The sequence below is a fragment of the Gracilinanus agilis genome, chromosome 4, assembly GCF_016433145.1.
Source record: "Gracilinanus agilis isolate LMUSP501 chromosome 4, AgileGrace, whole genome shotgun sequence".
Classification (NCBI taxonomy): Eukaryota; Metazoa; Chordata; class Mammalia; order Didelphimorphia; family Didelphidae; genus Gracilinanus; species Gracilinanus agilis.
Window position 1 is genome coordinate 205,726,452 of NC_058133.1, and position 27,994 is coordinate 205,754,445.

Genomic DNA, 27,994 nt, shown 5'->3' on the forward strand with positions numbered 1-27,994 from the left:
GTTTCTTTGAGTTTTACTAAATCTTTAAAATAAAAGTTTGATGTAATAATAATAGCTAACACTCATGTGCCATCTAATTACCAGGCACTGTACTAACTGCTTCACAATTATTATCTCATTTGATCCTTAGAGGAACCTTAGAAGATAGATACTATTGGCATTGCCCAGGATCACAACAGCTAGTAAGTGCCTTGGGCTGCATTTGAATTCAGGATTTCTTGACTCCAGATCCTGTATTTTATTTGCCGTGTCACTGATATCTGGCAGATACTTCTATAATAAAAATAGTTGTCTAAGGAAGGCCAGAAATACCCATTTGCATTTGTTTGTTTCAAATATCAAGTGCTTCTTGTAATTGCTCAATTGTCCAACAAAACATAGTGCTTATGCTGCTTGGGTCACAGCCAGGACCAGATCTATGCCTAGAACTACAGATTTTTTTTACGAACTATTAAAAGCTCTGAACTATCAAAATTAAAGTACCAAGAAACATATCTGGAATGCATGATATAAGAGGGCTTCTAGGTCAGGTAACACTCTTACGTCAGTCATCTAAGACAAGGAGAACTACTTTTACCTCACAGAGAATTGAACCATTGAACTCCCTGAAAGGATCTCAACAAAAAAATGAGAAGAGTTGATTTGGAGAAGTCTAAAAATAAATCTAAACATACATAAAGACAAGTCCTATATAGGTCAGTTTTTAGGCTAAAGATACTTTCTAAATCCAGTACTAATGAGATGTCACAAGGCCTTTTTCTCTTGGGGAAAGCAGAAATACCTTGAATTTTGCATACATTAAAAATTAAAGATCGATTGGGATCAGCCAAGCCCATAAACAAAAAGCAAATGTTAACAGTTAAGTAGGAAAAACTACAAGTGGACATATAGAAGGTTTTGATTTGGGTCTCATTAGATTTCCTGACTCACAGATTGACATGTTGGCTTTCTGAACAAAAGATGTTTTCTGATTTGTGAGAGGATGAGGTGTGCCACTCAGAGTTAGGAGCTACACCTATTTTCTTCACCAGCTCAAAAAAAATATCTTTCTTTCTGTTTAAAATAAAGTATCACTCTTGCCATCACCTCACCACTGCAGTAATTTCAGTATCCTCCGCACCTCACCCCTTTTTACAAGAAACAAGCCCACATATTTGGAGCTCCCTTGGGAAATAAGACAACCACACATTTCACAGAAGAGTTTAGGAGAAAACATAACTCCACAAGTGGTATGAAGTTGAGATTGTTTAAATCTATATGATAAAGAACTGAACTGTCTTTTCATGCTAATAATTATACAAAGCTTACTATAGCCCTGCCTTGCATGGGACTCCATTATATTTCACCCAAAAGGAAAAAAGTCTTTGTCACACCTTACCCCCCTTTTCCAGACCTGAGACATTAACTGACTACCAAAAGAGAAGAGAAAGAATTAATGGTTGAAAATGGACTAAGAACCCAATGAAAATGAAGAAAGTTGGCCCTAGTCCTTAGGACTGCCATTCTTGTATTTAAATTCATTGAGATGTCAGGATAAAGGGTATTATGGCACCCACTATCACATTCAGGTTCTCAGAATCTGTTGTGCCTATCATCTATTCAAAACCTTTGCTCTCACAGTAACTTATTTTCCTCTAGACTGATTCAGACTACAACCAGAATTAAATACATGACATTCTAGTAAGACAAGGACACTTTAAAGAGAATGTCAAATAAATAAGCAGTAAAGAGAAATATAAGGCACTGGGGACAATTCCCAAAACTACCTCTGCCCATATTTCTAGTCCTTGCAAGGTGTGAATCCACTTGTTCTCCCTCTGCTACCTTATTAACACAGCACCATGATCTATGGAACAGAAAAGGATATTAATAATTTGCATAGTAAATGACTGCCTTAGTATAATTTCCTAGAACAATATCACTTCTTGGCATGAACACAGCAAAACAAACCATAGCGCCCAGAAAGGGCTGATTCAAGTAGGGAATCGAGGGGATAAGAAGAGAATGCTAATCCTGGTAGGCTTGATATATAGCACAGGGAAAGCCCCTCTGAATCTAGACCCATTCTTTTTCTCTTCATATTTCTTGTTCTTTTCCCACAAACTGGTGATGTGCCACAATAAACCTCCCTCTTTCTCATATCTTGTGAGAACTTTGTCCATTCTCTTACTGGGTTTACTGCAGAAACCTCTATCTAACTAGAGCTCTCGTTGCCTAAGATATTCAGTTTCTGAGTTTAGAAACTAGGTATCCCTAGGTTTATGATAACATCAAAGCTATGTCAGAAGCATCCATTACTAGCAGAGGAAGTCTCTCTGCTAGTGTCCCTTTCCACTAGGAAAAGGTGTTCTCAGAAGATTCAAATGGATATTATTCATTCCAGAAGTCCTTTTATCAAGGCAGAGCTTGATGCTCTAATAAGAGAAAACTAGGAAGGAAAATAGGAAAAGGGCACTTGAAGAGAGGAGAAAAGAGGGAAGGTGAAATGATCACATAAGAAGGAAAAAAAGAAAAAGGCTTAGTTTCCCTGTAGGAGATGTCAGTTTATTGTTATTGTCCCATTTGCTACAAATTTGTAGCCATTGATTTTTATTTTTCTCTGAATATTCTCCTTTTAAAATTTAAGTTCATTAAAATAAACAAATGTGTGAACAAGCATTTACTAAGTACCTTCTATGTTCAGGGGTTGGGGATGCAAATACAAAAGTGAGATGTTTTCCTACCTTCAAGTAACTTACCTATTAATAAGGAGATAAATCACATAGAGGGGAGTATGGGGCCAGAGTAGGGTACTTAGGTCTGGAGAGTCATAGGAATTGTGAAAGGAGCCCCAGGGTAATAAATTGTCCCACAATTTCCAGTAGTAATGCTAGCATTAATTTGATTAATGTTTCAGTAGCAAGAGGTAGAAGGAGCCACAGTGGCAAAAAAGATGCCAAGATAGACAGACCTTGGTTTCCTAGTAGATGGCTAGATAGGAAACTAATCATGATCTGGGGCCATGATTGGTGGGTGAGGTGAGTTTTCGCCAAGTAATCAACATAACTCAATCCCAGGGAAAAGTATCAAAGCCAAGTGGGTTAATCAGATGGGGAGTTGGCTGATGGATAGATGGTTTCTGAGGGTCTGGATCTAGAAGGTTATTATGTTTGGGGTGGGGGGGAAGATGCACAAAATGAGGTAGTTGCAGGGCAAATGGCAAAATGACCATATTAGGCCCTAATTACTTGCTGAAGACATTGAGCTAAGTTAAATAGCAGTTGCATTCTTCAAACATCATATCAATAGCCATACCAAGCCCTGAAGGCTGAGAAAGAGTGAGAAAAGGCAGTCCTCAGACCATATTTTTTTCTCCTCAGCCCTGACAGCTGCAGCTGGAAGGGGCAAGCTAGATGTATGTCGCCTGCTTTTGGAACAAGGGGCAGCAGTAGCCCAGCCAAATAGGCGGGGGGCAGTGCCCTTATTCAGCACTGTTCGGCAAGGTCATTGGCAGGTAAGTGAGATATATTACTATGTGAACTTAAGGCAATACCAGCTAAGAATTATTTTTTTTAGTATATAGAATCAGAGGGGCCACAAACAATGCCTCCCTTGGTGTAGCTATTAATTTAGTAAATTTTCATTCATCTAATAAAGTCACTTTTGATTAACTGGCTATTCTGATTAACCGATCTGCATCACACATAGTTTTCAAAGAATTAGAATATACTAAACACCATCACTACATGGAACTCCATTTAATCTTTAGATGAATATTTAGAAAGCACTTTAGGTTTGTCAATTATGATCAGCTGTTATCACTGTATGGTACTGTGTATATAAAAGATAGAAAACATGGAACTAAAACTATACCAACCTTACGATGCACTCTTGAAGTTACATTTCTAAATAAATTCCTGTTCTCAGTAACTTGTTGCTTATATTTGCTTAGAACAGTAGAATGCAGAATATGACCCAAAAAATCCATTTACATGAGCTTTCCAGTGTTTTGGATTCTGGATGAATTAATTTAATCCACATTAGGGGAGAGAGAAGAGGGGAAAAAGGGAGAGAATGGTAGTAGTATAACAACCTTTGAAAATATCCAAAAGAACAAAACCTAGAAGCTGAACAACATAAGAAGGTGGAGTACAAAAATGGTTTCTTTTATTGGGATTCATCCATGACTCATTGCAGCTTTGCAACTTTCAAATTTTAATATAGTAACCATTACACAAAGCATTACTTTCAAAGGTATTTGCCCTGTATACACTTACAATTTATGTAGATTTCTGTTGGAATTGGATGCTGCATTATGGCAGTGGTTCCCAAATTTCATGTAGTACCCTCCCCCACTTTTCTTTTTAGAAAAAATATCCTGCCTTCCATGTTGCAAAAAATAATTTTTTGTAATTATCTTGAATCATTTTATTTGAATAATGAAGAATTCATTACAATTTTATAACACGAATCAGATATACAATAAACAGAATATATAAAATAATATAATCATTGTGATGCATTCACTGTCACAGGATTATTGAATCATAATTTACTTTCTCCTTAAGACGCTGAAGAAAAATGGTGCTAAGAGAAAGTTGATTTGCCCTAGGCCACACAAGTAGTACATGGCAAAGTCAGTATTTGAACCCAAGTCTTCTTACTCCAGACCTAGCACTGTTTCCACTCTACCACTCTACCACTCTCTTACAGAAGAAAAATGTAAAACTCAGTGGTGACTGGCAGCACCCTCCTTCTCCCCCACACCCATGCTAGGACTCACTATATACCTAGAACCAAGCATGAGGAAAAGACTTGAAGTTGTTGCTTTGTCCCTGATAATGGGTCCAACCCCCAGCCATTCCAGCAACCTCCCTTCACTGGAGATAGAAAAACAGATTGGGACAGAGAAGGCCAGCACAGAAGGGACCTTTAAGTGCCTTGGCACCTAAGTACAAGAGAGTCTCCTTGTTCACAAAGAACAGCAGCTCAGGCTCTGATCCCAACTGGGCAGTGTTAGCAGAGGGGGAGGCCCAGGATTCTCCTAAGGGCAGAAACATGAGTCTGGAAAGCAAGAGCCCACTACATGCAATCCAACATAGGCTCCTTTTCTGCCACCCCCGCACCCCACAGTTAGAACAGATTGAATGTTTTCATCTTACTTTTGTTGATTCTGATTTGAACTTTGTTTTTATAGGAGAAAAAGTGGATATATGTGGATATATATAGTGGATAAATGTTGGCATTTTACTCCAAAATCTTCAGTCATTTGGCAAATGTTTAACAATTTTCCCTGGTAGGTTCTCACAGTCCACAGGGAAGAACATGCCTCACAATTTTAAAAAATTCTGTATTACAAGATTATTTAGGTCCCTTCAATTCTTATTTTCTTAATATCCTTTTCATTTTGTGACAAGTGAGCCAGACATTTTTACCTAAGTCTCTCTTCTCAGCTCCCTTGTTTGTAGATCACTAAAACCCAGAGTTTAAATAAGATTTGCTAAGAACTTTACATACATTAAAGGAGGGTGACAGATGGTCAACCCCACTAGCAGAGTTTGGGGAATTTACTTGATATGTGTAATAGAATCCATATATCTTCACAGCAACCTTGCTTCAGTATAGTCAGACCCTGTTTCTCAACATTCACAGATTGTTGACCTCTTGCTCACTCATGGAGCTGATGTTAACATGGCAGACAAGCAAGGCCGCACTCCCCTAATGATGGCAGCTTCAGAAGGCCATCTAGGGACGGTGGATTTCTTACTGGCACAAGGTAAGTTATTCTTACACTTTCAGAACCCAGACCTTGACTATCAGAGCCATATAAATGCACAAAGTACACACCTAATTTATCACTAATTCCTAGACATTCCAAGAGGGAGTAAAAGAAGGTTGTGTTAGTTCAGTGCTTGGGAACTTAAATAAAATTCCCAAGTACTTTATGACATTTCCAGTGTCCTTGTCTCATTATCAGCTGTTGATAGTTATTAGTTCTTGACATTTTATTTTGTCTCAAATTTAATAATTCCATATGACATTTGCCAATTTACTGCTGACAGTCAGCATTGTCTCATTTACCATGAAGGCAAATAAAGAATAGAGAAAATAAAGACTATAGGACCATGTTCAGTTTAAGCAGAAGTTGGCATCCAAAACCAAAAAATGTCCTTTTGTCATTTCACAACTTCAACAAATCTTTTGTTCTAAGAAGGATGTTAGAGAAAGTTATGTTCATATTATGGTCATAAAGCACTGCAGGCTCTGCTGGTTCCTTCTATATGTATATTGCTGACCTCAGCCACTTCCTACTAAGTAATATCTGCTATTTATATAGCACTTTACACATATTATTTCATTTGATCCTCACAACAACCCTGGAGTGTAAATGTTTTTATTATCCCCATTTAACAGTTGAGGAAGCTGAAGCAAAGGTCAAATGACTTGCCCAGAATCACAAAGCTACTTAGTGTTTGAGCTTAGAGTTGAACTCAAATTTTTTTGACTCCAGGTTCAATGCTCTGTGCACTGTGGTACCACCTAACTATTTCTATGAACATTAAGGTAGTATGGATGGTGATTTCTAAGGAAAAACCCAAGAAAGAAATGCTTATTTTGAGTCAGTGAGATTGAGTTGATTGAATTAGTTAATATGAGTATACATTGGACCGTTTTAGATTTAGTTTTTAGAATTGTATAGATACTTCCTCCTTTGACTGTCCCACTCTTAGAAAATAATATTCAACCAGGAGTAAGTAAGAGCATTTTTCCCATGGGAGTGGCAAGACTCCTTACAGTTCCTACATCAGAGATTTGCAGGCCCCTTAGCTACATCCTCCAGGGAAGTTTAACCTTTGTCAAGTTCAAAGGGACAGGACTATGCCAGGCTATTCAGGTTATACTCTGACACATAGCAGCTCCAGCCCCAGTGCCAGCTGCCAAACTGAGAAAAATCTGGTCTCCCTACATTGATTCCCACTGCCACCAAATGACTAGTTGAGGAACTGAATTCGCATCCACTGGAAATGCGTTAGTCTCAGGACTATTTAATTTTTCTATGGTAAGGTAATAGATGCTTTCTAAGATGAAAATATTATAGGATGATGATTTTTCATTATTTTCCCTTGTGTTCTTCATATTCCCCATATCCTTCCCCCCATTTTTTTTTGAAAAGTCAGTTTATCTCTAAGTCTTCCTTTGGATTTCCCTGGATACTGGGAACATAAAACTTTCCCATTCAGTTGGTTCAGCTCTTTCTATCTTTGCAGAGACTCGGTCTTATCTAAAGAATCTCTAAATGCTGCACCTGGGTGGCCTCCTTAGAATTTTACTGCTGCAATCAAAATCATCCATTAGAATCACTGCTCCATTTACAGATTATACTTAGCAGTATGAAAAATGTTAACAACCCAGTACATAAATAGCACTTGTTAATGTCAAAGGTCTGATTTCTTCCATTCTCCTATGAGAGGCAGAGAACTATGCTTATCTCTCATTTCAGAAGGAAAGATTTAGCAATTGGGCAAGTTCAGTGCCAAAGAAGCCTCACCCTACCAGGAGCACAGCTCAAATGAGAACACAGGTCCTCTTATACCTGAGATTTTTAGTGGAAAAAGACTGGGAAGTGCCCTAAATACATGAAGTTGATCTCTTTAGTTTTCTTGCATAGTTGTTTCTGTTGTAGCTGACTCTTCACGACCCCATTTGATTTTCTTGTCAAAGATACAGAAGTGGTTTGCCATTTCCTTCTTCAACTCATTTTACAGATGAGGAAATTGAGGCAAAGAGGGTTCAGCGACTTGCCCAGGGTCCTTTAATTAGAAAGTACCTGAGGTCAGATTTGAACAAGGGAGGATGAGTCTTCCTAATTCTAGGCTTGGCATTCTATCCACTGTACTGTCTTGCTGCCCCCTAGGTATTAATGTTGAATAACAATAATGTACAAATATTAATATTTGTTGAATGAATGAATGAATTCAGGAAACCACTATGAGATTACTATTAGGGTACAAAAGAAGTAAAAGATAAGGCCGTTGCCATCAAAGAACTTCTACTCTAGTAAGAGAAACAGAATATTTATAGGGGAAATTAAAACTGTACATAAAGATGTGACAGATGGTTTATCACAGAACAGAAAAATGCAAATTCAGAAAAAAAAGGCAAAAATAGACTAAAGGAGTGATTCAAATGATATTGGGCAATGAAAGAAGGCTTCCTAGAAAAAGTGAGTATTCCAACATCCTTTGTAACTTGAACTTGTGTGTTTCACTTGGACAGATTTCCTTCTCTCTTGATATAGTCATCAGGCACCAGGGTGCTACTGTGCCACTAAGCCCTGGAGAGGTAGAACCAGATCTTCTATCACTCCATGCCCTCTAAGTAGGAGACTTCTGCCTGGTAGTATCAGCATTGTCAACTATAGATACTAATCAGGCACCTACAATGGACTAGGCCCTGAGAGTGCAGAGGAAAAACACAACCCCTTACCTATAAAAAGGATGGGGTGGATCTAGGTGACCTCTAAAGTCCCTCTAAACCTCTGAACCTGTAAATCAACAATCACTCCATCAACAAATATTAAGCATTTATCATGTGCCAAGCACTGATGATAACCAAAAAAAAAAATATATATATATATATATATATATATATTATAAACAGTCCCTGCCCCAAGCTCTTACATTCTAATGAGGAAGACAACATAAAAAACTAATAATAATAATGCCTGATAAATATGTAAAATGCCAAGTGAGTTATAGGCAATATGCTATATAGGATTTCAGAGATGGGGATATGTTGAAGAGGAGGTTGAAATTAATCTAGACGCTAAAGAAATATAGAATTTAAATAATAGAAAAGGCCAGGGCATTTCAGATAAGAGACACAATAGGAACAAAAGGGAGAATGCACATATGGCCTTTGAGGGGGAGGAGGCAGTGAATAGATAGTCTGGTTTCAATTAATGGTTCATATAAGAAAGTTGTAGAGATGAAGGTGGAAAGTTAGTTTGGGACCAAATTGTAGAGAGCTTAAATAACAGGCTAAGTAGTATGAGCTTTCTTTCATAAGCAATTTGTAATATCCAGTCCAATTTAATAAGCGTAGTTAGGTGTCTTTCTCCCACTACTGTTCAGAGCATATAAATAAGAGCAAAGAATGCAGACAATGAGAATAAAATAGGGTTAGGTTGCCAAGGCAAGAGTGGGAGTTCAGTGAACAGGTAGGTGGCGTAGTAGGTAGAATGCTGGACCTGGAGTCAGGAAGACTCATCTTCCTTAGTCTAATTCCAACCTCAGACACTAACTGTATGACTCCGGCCAAGTCACTTAGCCTAGTTGCCCTCAGTTTCTTCAATCTGTAAAATGAGCTGGAGAAGGAAATAGCAAACCGCACCAGTATCTCTGCCAAGAAAACCCCAAATGGGGTCATGAAGCATTGGAAACAACTGAAATAACTCAACAACAATACCACGAATTCAAGAGCTGAGCAAAATGTATAGTTGAACTGGTTAACCAAAGATCAGGATTGGGAATAGAGGAAAGTGAGATGAAAGCAGAGGTAATGGCCTGGAAGAGAAATGAAGGCTTAAAAGGTAGAATGATTAAAGGTTATAATGAGGATAAAGAGCAAAAGGAAGGGGAGGAGGCTGTGATCTGGAATTCTCATTCAAGGAGTAATAATCTTTATGGATAATGCTGAAAAATCAAGGGTATTAGCCTTTGTGTGACTGCAGTAGTGTGAAGCTGAAGATCATGAGAGTTGAAGAGGTGAGATGCCAGAGTTTAACAGGGATTGTAATATGGAGGGACTGTTTCCTTTTTGTGTTTGTATCTTCAGTGCTTGGCACATAGTAGGTATTTAATATTAATTGTTAATGGTGAGGCAAAAATTGCCTAGAAGGCTATAGATAATTGCTATGGAGATGGTAAAAATATTAATGAATCTTGAAGGAGAAAATGTAGTTGGTGATAAAATCAGAGGAAAGGTTTGGAAATTTCACTAAATAATAATAAGTATCGCTTAAACTCCCTTCTGACCCAGTGTGTCAGGGAGAATGAGATAAGGTATGTGCAGTATTGGGAAGATAGCCAGGGAAGCACTGTCTCAGGGGTGCCAGATTTCTAGGAGTGCTTTGGTACTAGTGTGAATTAGCTACCTTTCTAGGCTTCTTCCAAAGCACTCATATTAGCAAATGCCCCATTCCAGCCAAACTAGATATTCCCTAAACTGATGCTCCAGCTAGGGCTACCATGCATTCACATGAACCACCTTCCCAAACCCTCATGCCTAGAACACATTCTTTATTCATCTCCACTTCAAATTTTTGTCTCTAAGGCCCAACTCAGCTGCTCCCTCCTCCTGACTCCTGCATCAGTTTTCCCAGTACTCTACTTGTTTATGTATATACTATACCTTCCCATTCATATATAGACTCCTTAAGTACAGAGATATATATTTTCATCTGTATCCCAATGCCTAGCAAAATGCTTTCCACATAGCAGGCCCTTAATAAATGTTTAAATAACTTTTTAAGATTTAGATAAAAGAGCAAGCAAGCATTTATTAAGCACTTAATTTGTGCCAAGCATTATACTAAGTGCTAGATTTGCAAAACATTTCCCTCACAAGAATTCTGTGATATGAGTAGCATAAATATTAGCATCTCTGTTTTGCAGATGAGAAAACCAAGTGTCAGAAAAGAAAAGTGACTTGCCAGGGGTCACAGTAAGTAAGCCAAGAGTAGGGCTCAAGTCTGTCTGCCAAAGACCAGCATCTTTTCCACTATACTATCCAACTTCCTCTAAAAAATTTGCTTTCCTTCCTGCTGTGATTTCTCCATTTCATTTGGCCCCTGAATTCATACTTGTTCTTCTAGGTGCCTCCATTGCCCTGATGGACAAAGAGGGATTGACAGCCCTCAGCTGGGCTTGCTTGAAGGGCCACCTCCCGGTGGTACGCTCCCTTGTGGAGAATGGGGCAGCAACAGACCATGCTGACAAGAATGGCCGCACCCCGTTGGATCTTGCAGCTTTCTATGGTGATGCTGAAGTGGTAAGTAAACTTGGAGGAAAGAAACAGTCTCTTTGTCAACATGGCCCATAAAAAAAGTAGTAATAATTAATACTGTACAAAGTAGATGGCTATGGATAAATGTGAATTACACCAGCTCTTAGGGAAGGCAGCACTTTGGGGAGAGGGGTCTATTTATATAAGTTCAACAATTTCCACTTCTCTTATTTGACCATCTGTTGGAGTGCAAAAAGTATTCTAATACTCACTGAAAGTAGGGGAATTGTTACAGCCTAAATAAAGCACTTTGGTTCCCTTTTACTCCTCCCTCTCCCTCACCACAAATATCCATTCAATTGCCAAATCCTGTCATTTCTATCTCTATAAAATCTCTCATATCTGACCCCCTTCTTTCTATTCACATAGCCACCACCATGCGGTTCAGGACCTTGTTTCCTCTTGACTGGTCTATTGTGAATGCCTCTTAATGGGTTTCCCTCCCTCAAATCACTCACCTCTTCATTCTATCCTTCACACAGCTCCCAAGGTGATTTTTCTAAAGCATAGATCTGACCATATCATTCTTCTACTGAGAAAATTCCAGTAGCTCCCTATTCCCTCTAGAATAAAAGATAAGTAAAATCTTCTGTTTGGCTTTTAGAACCCTTAACAATCTGACCAAAATCTAGCTTTCTAGCTTTATAGATGGATAGGTGATAGACACATAGACATAAAACACTTACTATTAAGTGCCAGATACTGATACTGTGTTGAGCACTGACATTATGAATATAAGCCAAAAAATACAGTCCCTACCCTCAAGGGGCTTGTGTTCTAAGAGGAAAAGACAACATATTAAAAAGGACTAGAAAGCAAGGGGATGGGTTTAGGGAGGGAGTTTCAAGGATTAGGGCCATGAAGAAAAGTTTAGAGAGCCAAGAGAGGAGCTAGGAGTGGAGGGGTGGTCTGATCCTGGAATCCACTAATCAGAGGTGAAGGACCATAGGCTGGATATGTCTCCAAGAGAATCAAGACTAGAGATGAGAACAAATTTTTAGACTTTATTCCCCTCTATGGTTCAGCCACACTGGTCTCATTGTTCCTTAAACATGACACTATCTCTCATCTCTGTACCTTTTCACTGGCTGCTATACCTAAAAGACACACCCTCCTAACCTCTACCTTGTAGAATCCTTTGCTTCCTTCAAGCAGCACATTTTACATCAGATTATTCCTGATCCACATTACTAGTGTCCTTCCTTCCAAATTGCCTTGTATCTATTTTGTATATAATTTCTATATACTTATCTAACAGCATGAAGGGAGTATGAAATAAGAATTTATTTTCTACATTCAAAAGAAACACTAAATATAAAATACTCATAAACCCATGTCGACAGACTTAAAACAGGATTCAATAATTTAACATAACTCCTGGCAACCTAATGGAAAGATCGCTGGACTTAGAGTCAGGAAGGCATAAGTACTGCCTCAGACACAGTGTGATCCTGGGCAAGTCATTTAAATTCTTTGAGCCTCACTTGCTACATTTGTAAAATGGGAGGCAAATGGGATTGGTTGGATTTAATAGCCTCTGAGGTCCCTTCTAACTCTAAATCTTTGAGAACCTAACATTCTCTTCCATAAAGCTGAGACTTACATCTTATAAGAATAATAAAGCAGTTTGTGGTATCACTAAATAGACGTTCTTATGTTTTTACCTTGACTACTCAGAGTTTGTCTTCTGGCCAGCTGGGTCAGGACTAGGGCTTCTCTTGTTGTTTTTCCAATTCATAAACTTCCTCCTACTACTAGTTATCTCCATAAACATTTGTTAATTAACTGGTTAGTTAGTCTCCCAGCCTGACTAAAGAGAATACAAATGCAGCCACCTAAGTCCCTGATAGATCTGTGCTATCCCACCAAGCCCAGGCTAATGATTTATTTATTTGATATCCTAGGTGCAGTTCCTGGTGGATCATGGGGCCATGATTGAGCATGTCGATTACAGTGGGATGCGTCCACTGGACAGGGCAGTGGGATGCCGAAACACCTCTGTCGTAGTCACCCTTCTGAAGAAAGGAGCCAAGATAGGTAGGGGATAGGGAGAAGGCGCTGGCCACCTGCACCCTGGGCAGGACTGGTCCCATAGTCTTAAGGCCCCAAATGTGTGGTATGAGCGTGGGCCTGCTGCCCACACTCCCTGATTCTGCAGGACCATTTCCCAAGTAAAATAAAGATGACTGGCACAGAGAGAGCACCACCTGAGCTCCTGTCTATAACACCCTGAGTTCAGCATTGGCCAGCGGTCTGCTAGGACTGTGACCCTGATGCCTCTGTACCAGCCCCATCTCACAGCTCTCCCAATGAGCCTGCTTCCCTTGCTCTGAATGTGCTTCCAGATTCTCCAGTCCCTGCGCTATTGCTGCCCTCAGCTGCTCCCCCATCCCATGGGCCTAGAGAAGGGGTTGGCTGGTATGCCAGCTTTCTTGCTGCCTGCCTCTCACTGCTGCTTTTTCCTTCTTTTTTTTTCACCTTCATTCATTTTTTTTCCTCTCCTACAACTTTTTGTTTTCTCCTTTCTTTGAAGGTTGTCAGACGTTACCGAGTCGCCCACGAGGTATATCTCACCGCTGTCAGCATCAGGCCCAGTCTGATGGCTTGGTCAGCTTTGCCTTCTCCTCTTTGATTTAGCTTGCATGAGTTCCCCACACTTCTAATCTTTTAATTTACTTCACCTTAAAAGAAGATTTATTTTAATGACTGTTGTAGAGAATAACTTGAACTTTTGACCAAACTAACCCTGGGAAAACTGGGTGGGTTCTTTCAGGCAGCCTGTGAACTAATCTGCTTATCCCTTCCTTCCCCTTCTTTTGGGTGAAGTCAGCTCTTTTCTGGACTGTTTGCATTAGCACTGTAATCCTAGCTCTGACCGTCTCCTACTCAGGGAGCCCTCTTTGGTCCTTGTACTTTGAAAGAGGTTTGAGTATTGGTATCCTTCCTGCAAAATGCTTCTCAAAATTAAGAGGCCGAAAAGCTGGGACTTTTGAGTCCCAGTTTCAAAAATACATTACCAGTAAAAATTTTAATTACCTGTCATGATATCTATTGTAAACCCCCTTTTCTGAAAGCCTGACTTAAAACATTAAAAAAAATTTTTAAACCAAATGATTCCCACAGGCTCTGCTGCCCTCCTGTGGCACTAGTTCACATTTTAAGGTGAATATAATTCAAACTCTGTTGCTTTGGAGTACTTCAAATCTAAAAGATAAACTAATCACAGAGCATTATGCTCACACCAAGTTGTTCTCTCAGCAGAAATTCCCCCAGGATATTTTTTTCACCTAGCTTCCTACCACCCTTGCATTGTATGAGTTCTTTACCCATCATGCATCCTGTACACTACAGGTCCAGCCACTTGGGCGATGGCCACCTCCAAACCAGACATCATGATCATCCTGTTGAGCAAGCTGATGGAGGAAGGGGACATGTTTTATAAGGTATGAAGAGGTCAAAAAGCTGTTAGAGTCTACCAGTCTTGACCAAACTAACCTTTATTCCCAAGGAAAAATGAATGGAAAATGCCATTCCCTAAATTGGTGCTGAAATTGGAACTTAGAAGGGTCTGGTTCTATGCATCCCTAAGATTAAGTTCATTTGTCTTACAGTGACCAGGCCTCAGCAGTAAGCAGTCTGACCAGATCCAGTTCACTTATTTGCTATTGAGCAGAGGCTCTATAACCACCATAGATTGCCTTTCTTCTCAGGTTGGATGAGGAGACTTGCCTGGACCTCAGATTTCTTATCTGTGAAATGAAAGAGTTAAACTAAATTATCTCCAGAATCCCTCCCAGCTCTAGATTTATGATCTTATGATCTGAGATCTCTCCCATCTTTCAAATTCTGACTCATTACATATCAGAACCTAATCTGCTCACCTACCCTAGATATTGGGCCTATTAAATAGGAAAAGGTGGGGGAGGGGGGGGAATCAGGGAACAGAGTTAAGTCAAAATCAGTTTGCCAAACAGCCATTCTTTTTTGTAGGGAGTAGGGAAATGAAATTAACTATTAGCTTTGGCAGGAAGTCACTGAACTCATAGATAAAAGGCTTATGATAAAAGTTCTTAATTTCCTAAAAGAGGCTATCTGGTGTGGTGAATAAAGAGCTGGCTTTAGAAGGTCCTGGACGTTTAAGCCTTGCCTCTTCCACTTACTGACCAAAGAAGGTACTTGCCCTCTCAGTGCTCCCAGGAAATTCTCTAAGAATATAATTTGCAAAATAGTTATTGATCAGCAAGTTTCTTCACCTGGTATTCCCTACACCAATAAAATTACAGGTCCCATCAAAGAAAAAATAAAAAAATTTCCCAACATTGCTAAGTAGGAGTTTTGTCTTGAAGTCATTCAAAATGAGGGTGGTGGGGAGAGGGCATATCCTTCTCTCCTACCCCTCTGTTCATTGTTCCATTCCAGGCCTTTATTTACTAGCCTTTTGTTTTCTGCCTTCTAGAGACTTGCAATTTATGGTTCTCCAAGGATTCTTTTGGTTCTATAACAATACTCTAAGAATGTTTTGTTGTCAGGATTCATCTTGCTGGCTTTAGATGAATTGGTATAGTATTTTTCAATTCACCCATGTGTCAGAAGGGAGCAGTGGCTTCTGAGAAAAGTCTTTTGTTTCTTGAGTGGCCTGAGAGTGAGAGCCATGAGGATTCTGGGTCCCTGGAAGCTTTATCTCCTAAGTCCTCACTTCATGTGGTTTTGGATAAGGTTGTTAACCTTCTAGACTTTTGTTTCTTTGTGCCCTATTTTTTATCCCATGGCTCTGAGGTCCTAAAGTAAGAATTGTTCTCTCCTCAATAAGATAGGGAATAATTGCCCCTGTTCCTATTCAACTAGCTTCCTTAGAAATGTTCACCCTTCCTTGGTGAATGGAGAGGAAGGAAAAGAAGGAAGGAAAAAAAAGATTTTGATTTGAATATAATCCTTGATGAGAGGCAAATTGGTACAGTAGATAGAGAACCAGCCTCAGAACAAGGAAGACCGGGGTTCAGGACCTATTGGGGGCAGTGAGTTGGCACAGTGGCTAGAACACCAGTCCTGGAGTTGGAAGGACCTGGATTCAAATATGGCCACAGATACCTCCTACCTCTGTGACCTTGGGCAAGTCATTTAACTTCATTTGCCAAGTTCTTGCCCTTTTGTCTTAGGATTGTTACTAAGACAGAACGTAAGAGTTTGTTTGGTTTTTTAAAGATTTATCTCTGGCACCTACTAGCTATATGATGCTGGGAAAATCACTCTTTCAGTGTTCTAGGTAATTCTCTAAGACTATATTAGGCAGCAGAGAAGGTGCCAACCAGCACTGGTAAGAGGAATTTTGCTCATGTGAGAGTTCTTAGCACCAGTGAAATCATAGACCTACTCTTTATCCATATAATCCTTGATAGGATTTCAGTAGTGCTGGTTATGGCACTAGGAAGGCCAGCTCAAAGGGACAAAAGGGCCCAGCTACAAGCATTTCTCAATCTCTCTCCTGCCTGATTTCTAGAGATGTAAACCTGGGAACATTTAAAGTTTCCTGTGGCCACAAGGTAGCACAGTCCACCCAAACTGGGTTCTGCTACAATGCTGATTTTCCCATAGGCCACTTAGCAAATGATTCTTTTATAATTCCCCCTTATTACCAAGTTGTCCAGCTTCACTGCTTTCTACCACTCTTTTTCCTCTGGAATAGGGAAAGGAAACTGAAGGTTATTTTCTTCCATCTCTTAGGGACTAGAAGGAATATCTGGGCTACTTCTATTTTTCCCATCCTTTGTGAGAAAAAATAACTTCCTGTTAAAGGCTAACAAACGAGGACTTCAGATAGTAATATTTCCTCTAAAAAGTCAGTTGTAGAAATCTTACAGGAAGTCAACTCCACCCTAGCATTTCCAAAGGCCAAAAACAGAAAAGAATTACGTATTTTTCAGAGAGAAGGAACAATGAGCTCTGCCTAAGTGGGCTTTAGGTCTAAGATGAGTATGGAATAGCCATAAAGTTGACACCGTCATTATTCATATGTGTCCCTCAAACCTGGTGTGGATTATGCCCCTAAAGTAAGAGCATTTATCCCCCCTCAGGGAAGGGACCTTTTTGCTGAATTGTTGCTGCCTTAATAGGATGGAATGTGGACTGACTCCAGATGTCTTTCCATCACAAGATTCTGGACAATTCCATGACAGCAATACATTAAGGAAGCACACCTTTTGAATCTCAGTTTTTCTAACCCATAAGTATTCTATCAGTAAGTTTTATTTTTCCAGCCTGGTTTGTTCCCTGACAGATTCAGCCTTCATGTCCCCCATCATCAAAGCTGAGGTTAGCCCTGTTCTTTCCCCAGGCCTAGGGGTTAGAAATGACAGACAGAAAGGAAGTTAGGGGATTAGCTGGCCAGCACAGCTGCTTTGATGAAAAGGAGAGTGGGGACAAGGTTGCCATAGCTGTTCAGCAAACTAATGAGTGTTTTTCACCATTGTGTACTAATCATAGAAAGGTAAAGTGAAAGAAGCAGCCCAGCGTTACCAGTATGCCCTGAAGAAATTTCCCAGGGAAGGGTTTGGTGAAGATTTGAAAACTTTCCGGGAATTAAAAGTCTCTCTCCTCCTCAACCTCTCCAGATGTCGCAGGAAAATGAATGTAAGTAGTATGACTTGTCCCAGCTCTTTTCTTACACCTTATAAGCTGCATGCTAAATAGATCATCTTATTGCACCAGCTCTTATTGGGCCTCTGAAACGTATCTCTGCCACTTAGAACCTGGCTGTCCATGGAGCACTGCTGTTTATCATTTGAAAGTAAGCAATTCAAGAAACTTTCATTAAATACCATCTAAGTGCAGAGCACTGGCCAGACAAAAGTTTGAAAACATTTAGGGTCAAAATCAGGAAAGAATTATCATTGTATGTTTTAGTTTTATGATTTTTCATGATGCTGGATTTCCTCTTTGGGAAATGAGAGCAATAATTTCGGAAATTCCACTTAAATCCCTAAAGAATTGGAACTGATTGATTATGTATTTTCTAAAGCTGTCCCTATATGTATAGAAGGTCTAAAAAGAGGAGCTTGGGGCCATGGACTTCAGGGAGTTCAGCTTCCAAGAGTTCAGTCTTGAATTGATTCCTAAGTGCTTCTTTTCATTCCAGAATCCTTCATCCCCCACATTTCCTTCTACCAGTTGAGAAATAATTCTCGTCATATGTTTCTATTTTTTGAACATCTAACACAATTTAGTCTAAGGAACTTAGGCCTCTGAGTTCTAAGGAAAGCAGATTAAAGGGGCAGCTAGGTGGCACAGTGGATAGATCAGTAGGCCTGGAATCAGGAAGACTTGGGTTCAAATCTGACCTCAGACTCTTCTTAGTTGTGTGACCCTGAACAAGTCACTTAACCCCAATTGCTAGTTGAATTGATACTAAGAAGGTAAGGTGAAAGAGTGAGAGAGAGAGAGACAGAGTGGAAATTAACCCAAAACAAGTGTTAATAGACAAGAGTTCATGATTTGGTCCTCAGTGAAAAAGATCAAAAGATAATAGATTTAGGGGGCAGCTGGGTAGCTCAGTGGATTGAGAGCCAGGCCTAGAGACAGGAGGTCCTAGGTTCAAATCCGGCCTCAGACACTTCCCACCTGTGTAACCCTGGGCAAGTCACTTGACCCACATTGCCTACCCTTACCAATCTTCTACCTATAAGTCAATACACAGAAGTTAAGGGTTTAAAATTAAAAAAAAAAAAGATAATAGATTTAGAGCTATAGGGGACCTCAGAGGCTATAAAATCCAGCCCCCTTGCTTTATAGCTAAAGAAACTAAGGCACTAAGAGATTAACCAAATTGCTTAAAGTCACAAACATCTAAGGCAGGATTTGAACCCAGGTTTTTCTGACAGCAAGCCCAGTACTGTATCTGCCAAGTATCTTAATACATACTGCCAAGTATCTTAATACAGATGACTTGTGTAGGTAGTCCTTTTTTCTCTAATCAGAAGTTTGGGAATAAAAGAGATCTTGATGGGGAGAAGGTCCCCAGAATTTTTCTTTAGTACTTCCTGCTTTTGTTTCAGACACTGAAGTTATCCCCAAGGTGTTTCTATAGAAGAAAAGGGTTATGATTCATGATCCCATCAGGGAAGGAGAGGTGACTGTAAATCAGATAAAGCTTGAGGTTGTCTTAGACTAAGTAATTTCTATTGCAGAGAAAGGAGAAAGAGTGACAGAAGTATTCTTCAGCCATTGAAAATATGTTGGTACTATAGCAAGGAAGCCAAAGAAGTGAGACCAGACTTCAAGGGTCTTGCCATTTTACTTGCCTCATTTTTTTTTCTTTCAAAATGATACTAAAAAAACTAAATCTGCTTATTAGCTACATGACCCTGGGCAAATCACTTATCCCTGCTTGCCTCAGTTCCTCATCTGTAAATAATGAGCTGAAGAAAGAAATGGCAAACTACTCCAGTATCTTTGCCACAAAACCTCAGATGGAGTCACAAAGAGTTGACAACAACTGAACTGAAGGCCTTTCCCACTCTCTGGCTTTTAAAGACCCTTCTTGTATGCCCCACAGCCTTTAGTTTTCACTAGCACTGATTTTCAAGCAAGGCTGGAGCCAGTACTAGCATGAAAGAAAGTGTCCTATTCTGAAACAAAGCCTTTGGCATTAGGGGAAAAGGAGCTTCTCTTTCAAGGTCCTTTAGAATTCCTGGGTTCTCAGTGGAGTTGTGCGTCGGCTAAGGGGGGTTAGGGGAGTTTGGGAGAGAGGGAAAGAACATGAAATATGTAACTATGGGAAAATATTCAAAATAAAATTTTTAATAAATAAATAAATGAAAATCCTGGGTTCTGCTCAGTCTGCAGAGCTTCTCTGGAAGGTATTCCCTGGGGTCCTCAGAGAGAGAAAAGGCAGTTCACCCAATTCAGAGCCCCACGTGTAGCTGCCTTGAGCTGGAGCCCTTTGTTCCATGCAATCTCACCAGCCACCTAGAATGACCTCTAAGCAATTACATCCTCAATGCTTAGAGAACTCTCACTCTATTTTCCAGCTAAATACTGCTGCTTGACATCCTTAGACAACTCCACCCCCAGGCTAAACCCCTTTAAACCTGTAATCTACCTGAACTCATTTTTCTCTAATCAAAATTCTTCCATTCTGTCATTCCCTCTTCAGGCAGCTAGGTGGCATAATGTATAGTGCATTGGATATAGAGTGAAGGAGACCAGAGTTTAGTCTCAGACACTTGTTGGCTCCGTGACCTTGACAAGTCATTTAACCTCAGTTTCCTCAACCATAAAGTGGGGGATAGCACCTACTTCCCATGATTGCTTTGAACATCAAATGATATATTTCTTTTTCTTTTTTAAACCCTTACTTTCCACCTTGGAGTCAATACTATGTATTGGCTCCAAAGCAGAAGAGTGGTAAGGGTTAGGCAATGGGGGTCAAGTGACTTGCACAGGGTCACATGACTGGGAAGTGTCTGAGGCCAGATTTGAACCTAGGACCTCCTGTCTCTAGGCCTGGTTCTCAATCAAATCAAACCCAGCTGCCCCCTCAAATGATATATTTCTAAAAGGACTTAGTACAGTGCCTGGCTCATAGGAGGTGCTTAATAAATGCTTGTTCCTTTCCCCCTTCCCTTCCATCCCAGAGATTCTAAATTCCCAGCTACCATTGTTCACACCTTGTTCTTAATCCCCCAAGGTTGGCTCTCTTATTTCTGTCCCCCTCAAATCAGTATCCCACTCTAAAACTATCCCCTCCTTTCCCTAGTGCCCTCTGGAATGCCTGTTCCATAAGTTCCAAACTTGTTTTAATCATAAACCTATACCTTTCTCCATCTTCTTGTACTCACTGAGACCTGACACCAATTCCTTTGTACCCTTTCTATCACTGTTTACATTTCCATTCATTTCTTCCCCAAATCTGACTGTTTGGATATATGGTAAAGTCAGAATATTCCTCGTTCCCCATTCCTACTTCCAGATTCTGCCTCTGCTCGGTTATCTTCCCTTCCTCATTGAATTCAGTTCCTGGCATGTTATCTTTCTCTCCACACCAGCTTTTGCCCTTATATCAGGAGTCTTCAACATACACATTAATATTCCTTCAAATACCCTAACTTTTCAGTTCCTCTGTGTACTCATTTCCCATGGTCTATTCCTCCACCCCACTTTAGCCTCACATGAAAAAGTCAGGTGTTTGATATTGCCATCAGCTACCTACAAATGCATCACTTATATGGTCAGCATCTAAAATTCCTTTATCTGATCACAGTCCTCTTCTTCCTCCAAACCTGTTCTTTTTTTCTCACTGAGACCTCCAACCCCTCCACCTCTCAGTTCTAACCCAGGCTATCATCTTACACTGACTATACCGTCCTATCTTTCCCATCTTAACTCCTTGCTGAACCACCTCAACTTTATAATGTCCTCTTTTCTCAAATCCTTCGCCTTATCTGGTACAAGATCTTGCCCCACCCTGGCCAGGGCTCAGCCTTGGGTTACTCCCATCATCTATTGTCCTAGTTTGTGTGCTGCTGAAAGGACAGAGAAAATCACCAAACCATCCAGACTGGAGCCACCACAGATTTATGTTACATAATCTCAACTGGGCCTTTGTCATAATAAGATAATCTTTTCATGTTGCCCTAGTTGACTCACAATCCCACGCACATAGCAACTTTTCTAAACCTTTTTCATCCTTCCTCAAATCCCCTATGGCTCCCTCTCCTCCCCATTACCTCAGCTAAGGCATGTACATGTGTTTTCACCTGAGAACATTACCTCATATTTCACTGAAAAAATGGACATCATTCACCAAGAGCTTCCTCTTCTGTCCTCCTCAACTCACCTCACTCACATCCCTTCTGCCAGTTTCTTCTTCAGCCCTTCTACAAGAGGTGACCCTTTTCCTTGCCAAGGCAAACTGCACATGAGACCTCATTCCTTTTCTAGCAAACTGTTCCTTCAGTTATCACTGTTCTAACTAATCTTCAGTGCCTTTCTCTGTCTATTTGCTGCTCCCCTACTGCCTATAAACATGCCTGTGTTTTCATCCTTAAGAAACCCTCACTTGATCATCCATCACTAATAGCTATCATCCTATATCTCTTCTGACTTTTGTGGCTTAAGATGCCTTAAGAAGGCCATCTATACAATTGATACCTCCACTTAACTTTTTTTTTTTATTTTCTTTTAAAACCCTTACTTTCTATCTTAGAATCAATAAGTGTCTGTTCCAAGGCAGAAGAGAGGTAAGAGCTAGGCTATTGGGATTAAGTGACTTGCCCAGGGTCACACAGCTAGAAAGTGTCTGAGGTCGGATTTGAACCAAGACCTCCCATCTCTATGTCTGGTTCTCTGTTCATTGAGCCACCTAGCTGCCCCATTTCACTTCCCTTCTACTCCTTTCTCAATTCTCTGCCATCTGACTTCCAACTTAATTCCACTGAAATGGCTTTCTCCAAAGTTACCAGTGAGCTCTCTTAATTGCCAGATCTAATGGCCGTTTCTCCATCCTCATCTTTCTTGACTTCTCTAAAGCCTCTGATACTGTTGATCACCCTCTTCTCTAAGTTTTGGGAACACAGCTTTCTCCTAATTCTCCCACCTCTCTTATATCTTTATCTAGGTCATGCTCACTAAATTTGGGTATCCTCCAACACTTTGTTCTGAGCCTTTTTCTTTCCTCTTACTTGGTAGTGTCATTAACTCTAGTAGATTCAACTATCTAGGTTGATGATTCTCAGATCTATTTGTCTAGCCTTAATCTCTCTGCTGACCTGTAGCCTCTCATCTCCAACTGCTTATGGAACATCTTGAACTGGATGTCTCTTACATACATCTTAAACTCAGCATGTCTAAGCCTGAACTCATTTATCTTCCCCCCATATCTTCCCCTCTTCCCATCTTCCTCATCATTATCTTGCTAAGCAGCCAGGCTTACCAGCTAGGTGCTATGTTTGATTCCACATTCTCTTTCACCTTCCCATATCTATTTAGTTGCCAGGTCCTTTCATTTCTCTTATCTATTCTCCCTTCTTTCTTCTGGCACTGCTGTCACCCTGGTGCAGGCCATCATCACTTCATTCCTGGTTGGAACCAGCCTGCTGGTTGGTCTGCCTGCCAAAAGTCTCTTCTCAGTCCAATCCATTATGACTTAACCGTCAAATCAATCTTTCTAAATTATGACTAATGGTTATCACCCCCTCTCCACCCACATTCAATTAAGCTTCAGTGGCTCCCTGTGCCTTCCAGGATCAAATATAAAATTCTCTGTTTGGCTTTTAAAACTACCATGTACTCTGTAATCCAATGACACTGACCTTCTTGCTGTTTCTCACATACGGCACTAAATCCCCCAAACTGAAGGTATTTTCGTTATCTCCTCTGTGTAGAATTCTCTCCCTCCAGGTCTCAGCTAAAATCTCATTTTCTACAAGAAACCCTTCCCAGGCCTCTTCAATCTTAGTGGCTTCACCTTTCTTCAATTTACCCTGTAGATAACTTTTTTGTACATAGTTGTTTGAGTCAAAAGTCCTAAATTTGAATCCTGGTTCTACCAGTTGCTAAAGTGGAGGGACATTTCTCTTGACTTGTTTCCATGTCTGTAAGAATGAACCCCATGGTTCCTTCCAGCAATAAGATTCTATTAGAGGAGAAACTATATATATATATGTGTGTGTGTGTGTATATGTATATACAACAAGACAACTGAAAAAATATGGAAGGGGAACCACCTAGATCAGTGGTTCCCAAACTTTTTTGGCCAAAAATCTTACTTAGCCCGCTGGAAATTAATTTTTTTTTTAATTTTAATAGCAATTAATAGGAAAGATAAATGTACCTGTGGGCCATCACCGCTTCCCTGGATCGCTATAGCACCCACCAGGGGGCGGTAGCACCCATTTTGGGAATCATTGACATAGATGAAGGAATAAATAGTTCAGAACAGTGGTTCCATAGGATTGCAAATCGGAGCATCTCTTTGAGCTATGTATATATAGAGAAAAACTTGTCGGCTTTCTGACTTCTAGAAGGAACCAGGTTAGGAGAGGCAGAATAAAGAAAATCTGAAATGGGTGACTTTCTACTTCCAAGACAGTGGTCTCCAGGTAAAGGGACGCAGAGTATACAGAATAAATGGCTCCCCTGAAACAGTTTTCTACCTTTAGCCATGCCCTTTAAGCCATAAGTCCCAAGGGTTATATCCACAAACATAAAATCCTAAGGGTTATGTCCACAAACATAAAAAAAATGCATCTGATTTTTTTATTCCCAAGTTGTTTATTATCCACATCTCTTAAATGACTCATCTACACACCTGTTGTGATAACAGGATTTTGGAATGGCGGAGGAATTTGCTACTAAAGCCCTGGAGCTGAAACCGAAATCTTATGAAGCTTACTATGCAAGAGCAAGAGCAAAACGGAGCAGCAGGTGAGAAAGGAAAAGGAAGGAAAGCAAGAGAGACACTGAGATCCTTCTCGGGTTGGGGTGTGGCCCTTTCTCCTCCCCATCCCACTACACACACACACACACACACATCCTAAGTGGGGTGGTCTTGCTGGGAGATAGAACAGAAGCACCAAGGAAAATACCCTTTGTCATGCCCAGCTGCTTTCCCTTGGTAAGAGGGGCTCAGGGAAAGCACAAGAACTCTGAGCCCGGGTCTTCCTGCCTCTGACTACTTATCACCATCCTAGATTTCCCTCTGCCTGGATCACCAAGACTCCCTATCACCGCCTTCAGGCTTTCCTAGGGAAAGAGAACTGGAGACTCCAGGCCCACCAGGCAGCCAAACTCTCGTATTAGTTAAGAGATGATACTAGTGCTGATTGTCTTGGATTCCCACTCTTTCCAAGAAAATAAAATGCCAGACCTCTTTCATGATAGGCCAATAGCCTCTTTTCCCTATTTCCTGTTTATTTAAACGTAATCCAAGGCAAATCAAAAGCCCTATATTAATCTATCCAACCCCAGGTTGGATCTGGAAAGGTTACACATCCATCTAACCTCTCAGGGGTCCTCCCTGGGCAACTGTTAGAGAAAAGAGGAAATTATAACAACTATCAAGGGTGATCTGCAGCTAGGGAGAATACAGATAGATCATTCACATCACTGTATATCTATATCTCCTTAGGACCCCTTTTGTTTATAACAGTCTTTATAGAGAAGATAGAAATGTTGCTTTTTGAGTTCATTTCCTCTTTTTGCACACTGTCTGTGCCTCACGGCTCAGGCCAGCTTTGGACCTTGCGTGTGTTTCATCCTAGCTTTCCCATAACAGAGAGCAGAGGCTATTGAGGATACAAAGAAGAGGTGGGTTTTTCTGATGGATTAGCATGATCTTTAAATATAGAAGTTTCCGTGCTATCTCATAGTTACTTTCAATTACAGTCCTATGCCTATCCATTCTCCACATTACCCTGGCAGGACCCTGTGCTTTGTATATATCATACACTGAGAAAATCTTCCTCTAAGACCTTACTGGGTGGAAATATTCCTTAATCATCCTCTGGGAATTTGTAGGACAAGAGGTCTAGGATTCATTCTCTCAAAGTGACTGCCCAAATGGTCTCCTCCTTGAAAATTATAGAGGCCAAGGGGTTGCCCTTGCAATATAACCCCACAGGAAAGTCCACAGGCCTCTGAGATGTGCTCTAAGTCTTTGGTATGACCTTTGATCCAGAATAATTCCAGTTCCTCTGTTTGTCACTTTGTCAAGCAGGCAGTTTTCAGCAGCACTGGAGGACCTGAATGAGGCCATCAAGCTGTGTCCAAACAATCGTGAGATCCAGCGGCTACTGATGAGAGTAGAAGAAGAGTGTAGACAGATGCAACAGCAGCAACAGCAACAGCAGCAATTACCAGTAGAAGCTGAGCCTGACCCCCAGCAAGAGGATCTCTATTCTGTGCAAGACATCTTTGAAGAGGAGTACCTAGAGCAGGATGTCGAAAACGTTTCCATTGGCCTACAGACTGAAGCTCGGCCCACCCAGGGGCTCCCCATCATCCAGAGCCCACCCTCCTCTCCTGCCCATCGAGAGTCTGCATACATCTCTGGCTCCCCACTCGGCTCACATCAGGTTTTTGATTTCCGGTCTAATAGTTCTGTAGGTTCTCCCACTAGGCAGAGTTACCAGTCCACATCTCCTGCTCTCTCCCCTACACACCAGAACTCTCATTACAGGCCCAGTCCCCCACATACATCCCCAGCTCATCAGGGTGGAGCTTACCGCTTCAGCCCCCCTCCCGTGGGAGGGCAGGGGAAAGAATATCCAAGTCCTCCCCCATCACCTCTCCGAAGAGGCCCTCAGTACCGGGCCAGCCCTCCAGCTGAAAGCATGAGCGTCTATAGGTCCCAGTCTGGCTCTCCTGTACGATACCAGCAAGAAACTAATGTCAGTCAGATTCCTGGAAGGCCAAAGTCTCCTTTGTCCAAAATGGCCCAGAGGCCATACCAGATGCCCCAGCTTCCTGTGGCCGTGCCCCAGCAAGGGCTTAGACTGCAGCCTGCCAAGGCCCAGATCGTGAGAAGCAACCAGCCCAGCTCAGCAGTTCACTCCAGCACGGTCATCCCCACCGGCACTTACGGCCAAGTGGCTCATTCGATGGCCAGTAAATACCAGGCTTCACAGGGAGAGATGGGGGTGAGTCAGAGTCGGCTGGTCTACCAAGGGTCAATTGGAGGGATTGTAGGTGATGGAAGACCTGTGCAACATGTACAGGCCAGCCTCAGTGCAGGTGCCATCTGCCAGCATGGAGGGCTGACCAAAGAAGACCTTCCACAGAGACCTTCCTCCGCCTACCGTGGAGGGGTGAGGTACAGTCAGACACCCCAGATCGGGCGCAGCCAGTCAGCCTCCTACTATCCAGTGTGTCACTCCAAACTGGATCTGGAGCGCTCTTCCAGCCAGCTCGGCTCCCCCGACGTGTCACACTTAATCAGAAGACCCATTACGGTCAACCCTAATGAAATCAAATCCCACCCACCAACTCCCAGGCCTCTGCTGCACTCCCAAAGCGTAGGCCTCCGATTCTCTCCTTCTAGCAATAGCATATCATCCACCTCCAATCTGACTCCCACCTTCCGCCCTTCCTCCTCGATTCAGCAAATGGAGATCCCGCTGAAACCGGCGTATGACAGGGCATGCGATGAGCTGTCTCCTGTGTCTCCCACTCAGGGAGGCTACCCCAGTGAGCCAGCTCGGTCCAGGACCACACCGTTCATGGGGATCATAGATAAAACAGCCCGGACTCAACAGTACCCCCACCTCCACCAGCAGAATCGGACCTGGGCGGTTTCATCAGTGGATACCGTCATCAGCCCCACGTCTCCGGGCAATCTGCCTCAGGCCGAGTCCTTCAGTCCGCCGTCTTCAATCGGCAACATTGCCTTTTATAACAAAACCAACAATGCTCAGAATGGCCATTTGCTGGAGGATGATTATTATAGTCCCCATGGGATGCTGGCTAATGGGTCCCGCGGAGACCTCTTGGAGAGAGTCAGCCAAGCTGCCTCGTATCCTGATGTAAAGGTGGCCAGGACACTGCCTGTTGCTCAGGCGTATCAGGACAACCTGTACAGGCAGTTGTCCAGGGACTCTCGACAAGGGCAGACATCCCCAATCAAACCAAAGAGACCATTTGTGGAGTCTAATGTTTAAAAGACATTTGTTGGAGTGAGATCCATGTTTTCAGCACACATTTCCAGGCTTGGTTTCCACATTTGGGGTAGTTCTCTGGCTTACTTTCTCATGTAATTTCTGTGTGGTGTTCAGAGACACATGCTGAAATCATTTGCATGCAGCCAAGTGGGAAGCTGGCCTCCAACAAGCCAGGATTGTAGTTTCTCTTGTCCATACCCCAGCTGTGTGCCCTCTCTCGTCAGCTGCCAACTAGGAGATTTTCATACCGTGTGGTTTAGCCCAGGGAGATCAGTCACACTGCTCAGCTTTTTCAAATA

General features: G+C 41.4%; 1 protein-coding gene across 1 annotated transcript in view; it reads left to right on the top strand.

The window, feature by feature from the left end:
* TANC2 (tetratricopeptide repeat, ankyrin repeat and coiled-coil containing 2) overlaps window positions 1-27,695 on the top strand; it is a 664,538-nt gene extending 636,843 nt beyond the window's left edge. Inside the window, exons 20-28 of the mRNA XM_044671962.1 lie at window positions 3,360-3,493; window positions 5,632-5,755; window positions 10,856-11,031; window positions 12,951-13,083; window positions 13,580-13,609; window positions 14,398-14,489; window positions 17,527-17,673; window positions 24,365-24,465; window positions 25,757-27,695. Of these exons, the coding sequence (XP_044527897.1) occupies window positions 3,360-3,493; window positions 5,632-5,755; window positions 10,856-11,031; window positions 12,951-13,083; window positions 13,580-13,609; window positions 14,398-14,489; window positions 17,527-17,673; window positions 24,365-24,465; window positions 25,757-27,695 (2,876 nt within the window). The remainder of the gene's footprint in view (window positions 1-3,359; window positions 3,494-5,631; window positions 5,756-10,855; window positions 11,032-12,950; window positions 13,084-13,579; window positions 13,610-14,397; window positions 14,490-17,526; window positions 17,674-24,364; window positions 24,466-25,756) is intronic.
* Window positions 27,696-27,994: the final 299 nt, after the last annotated feature.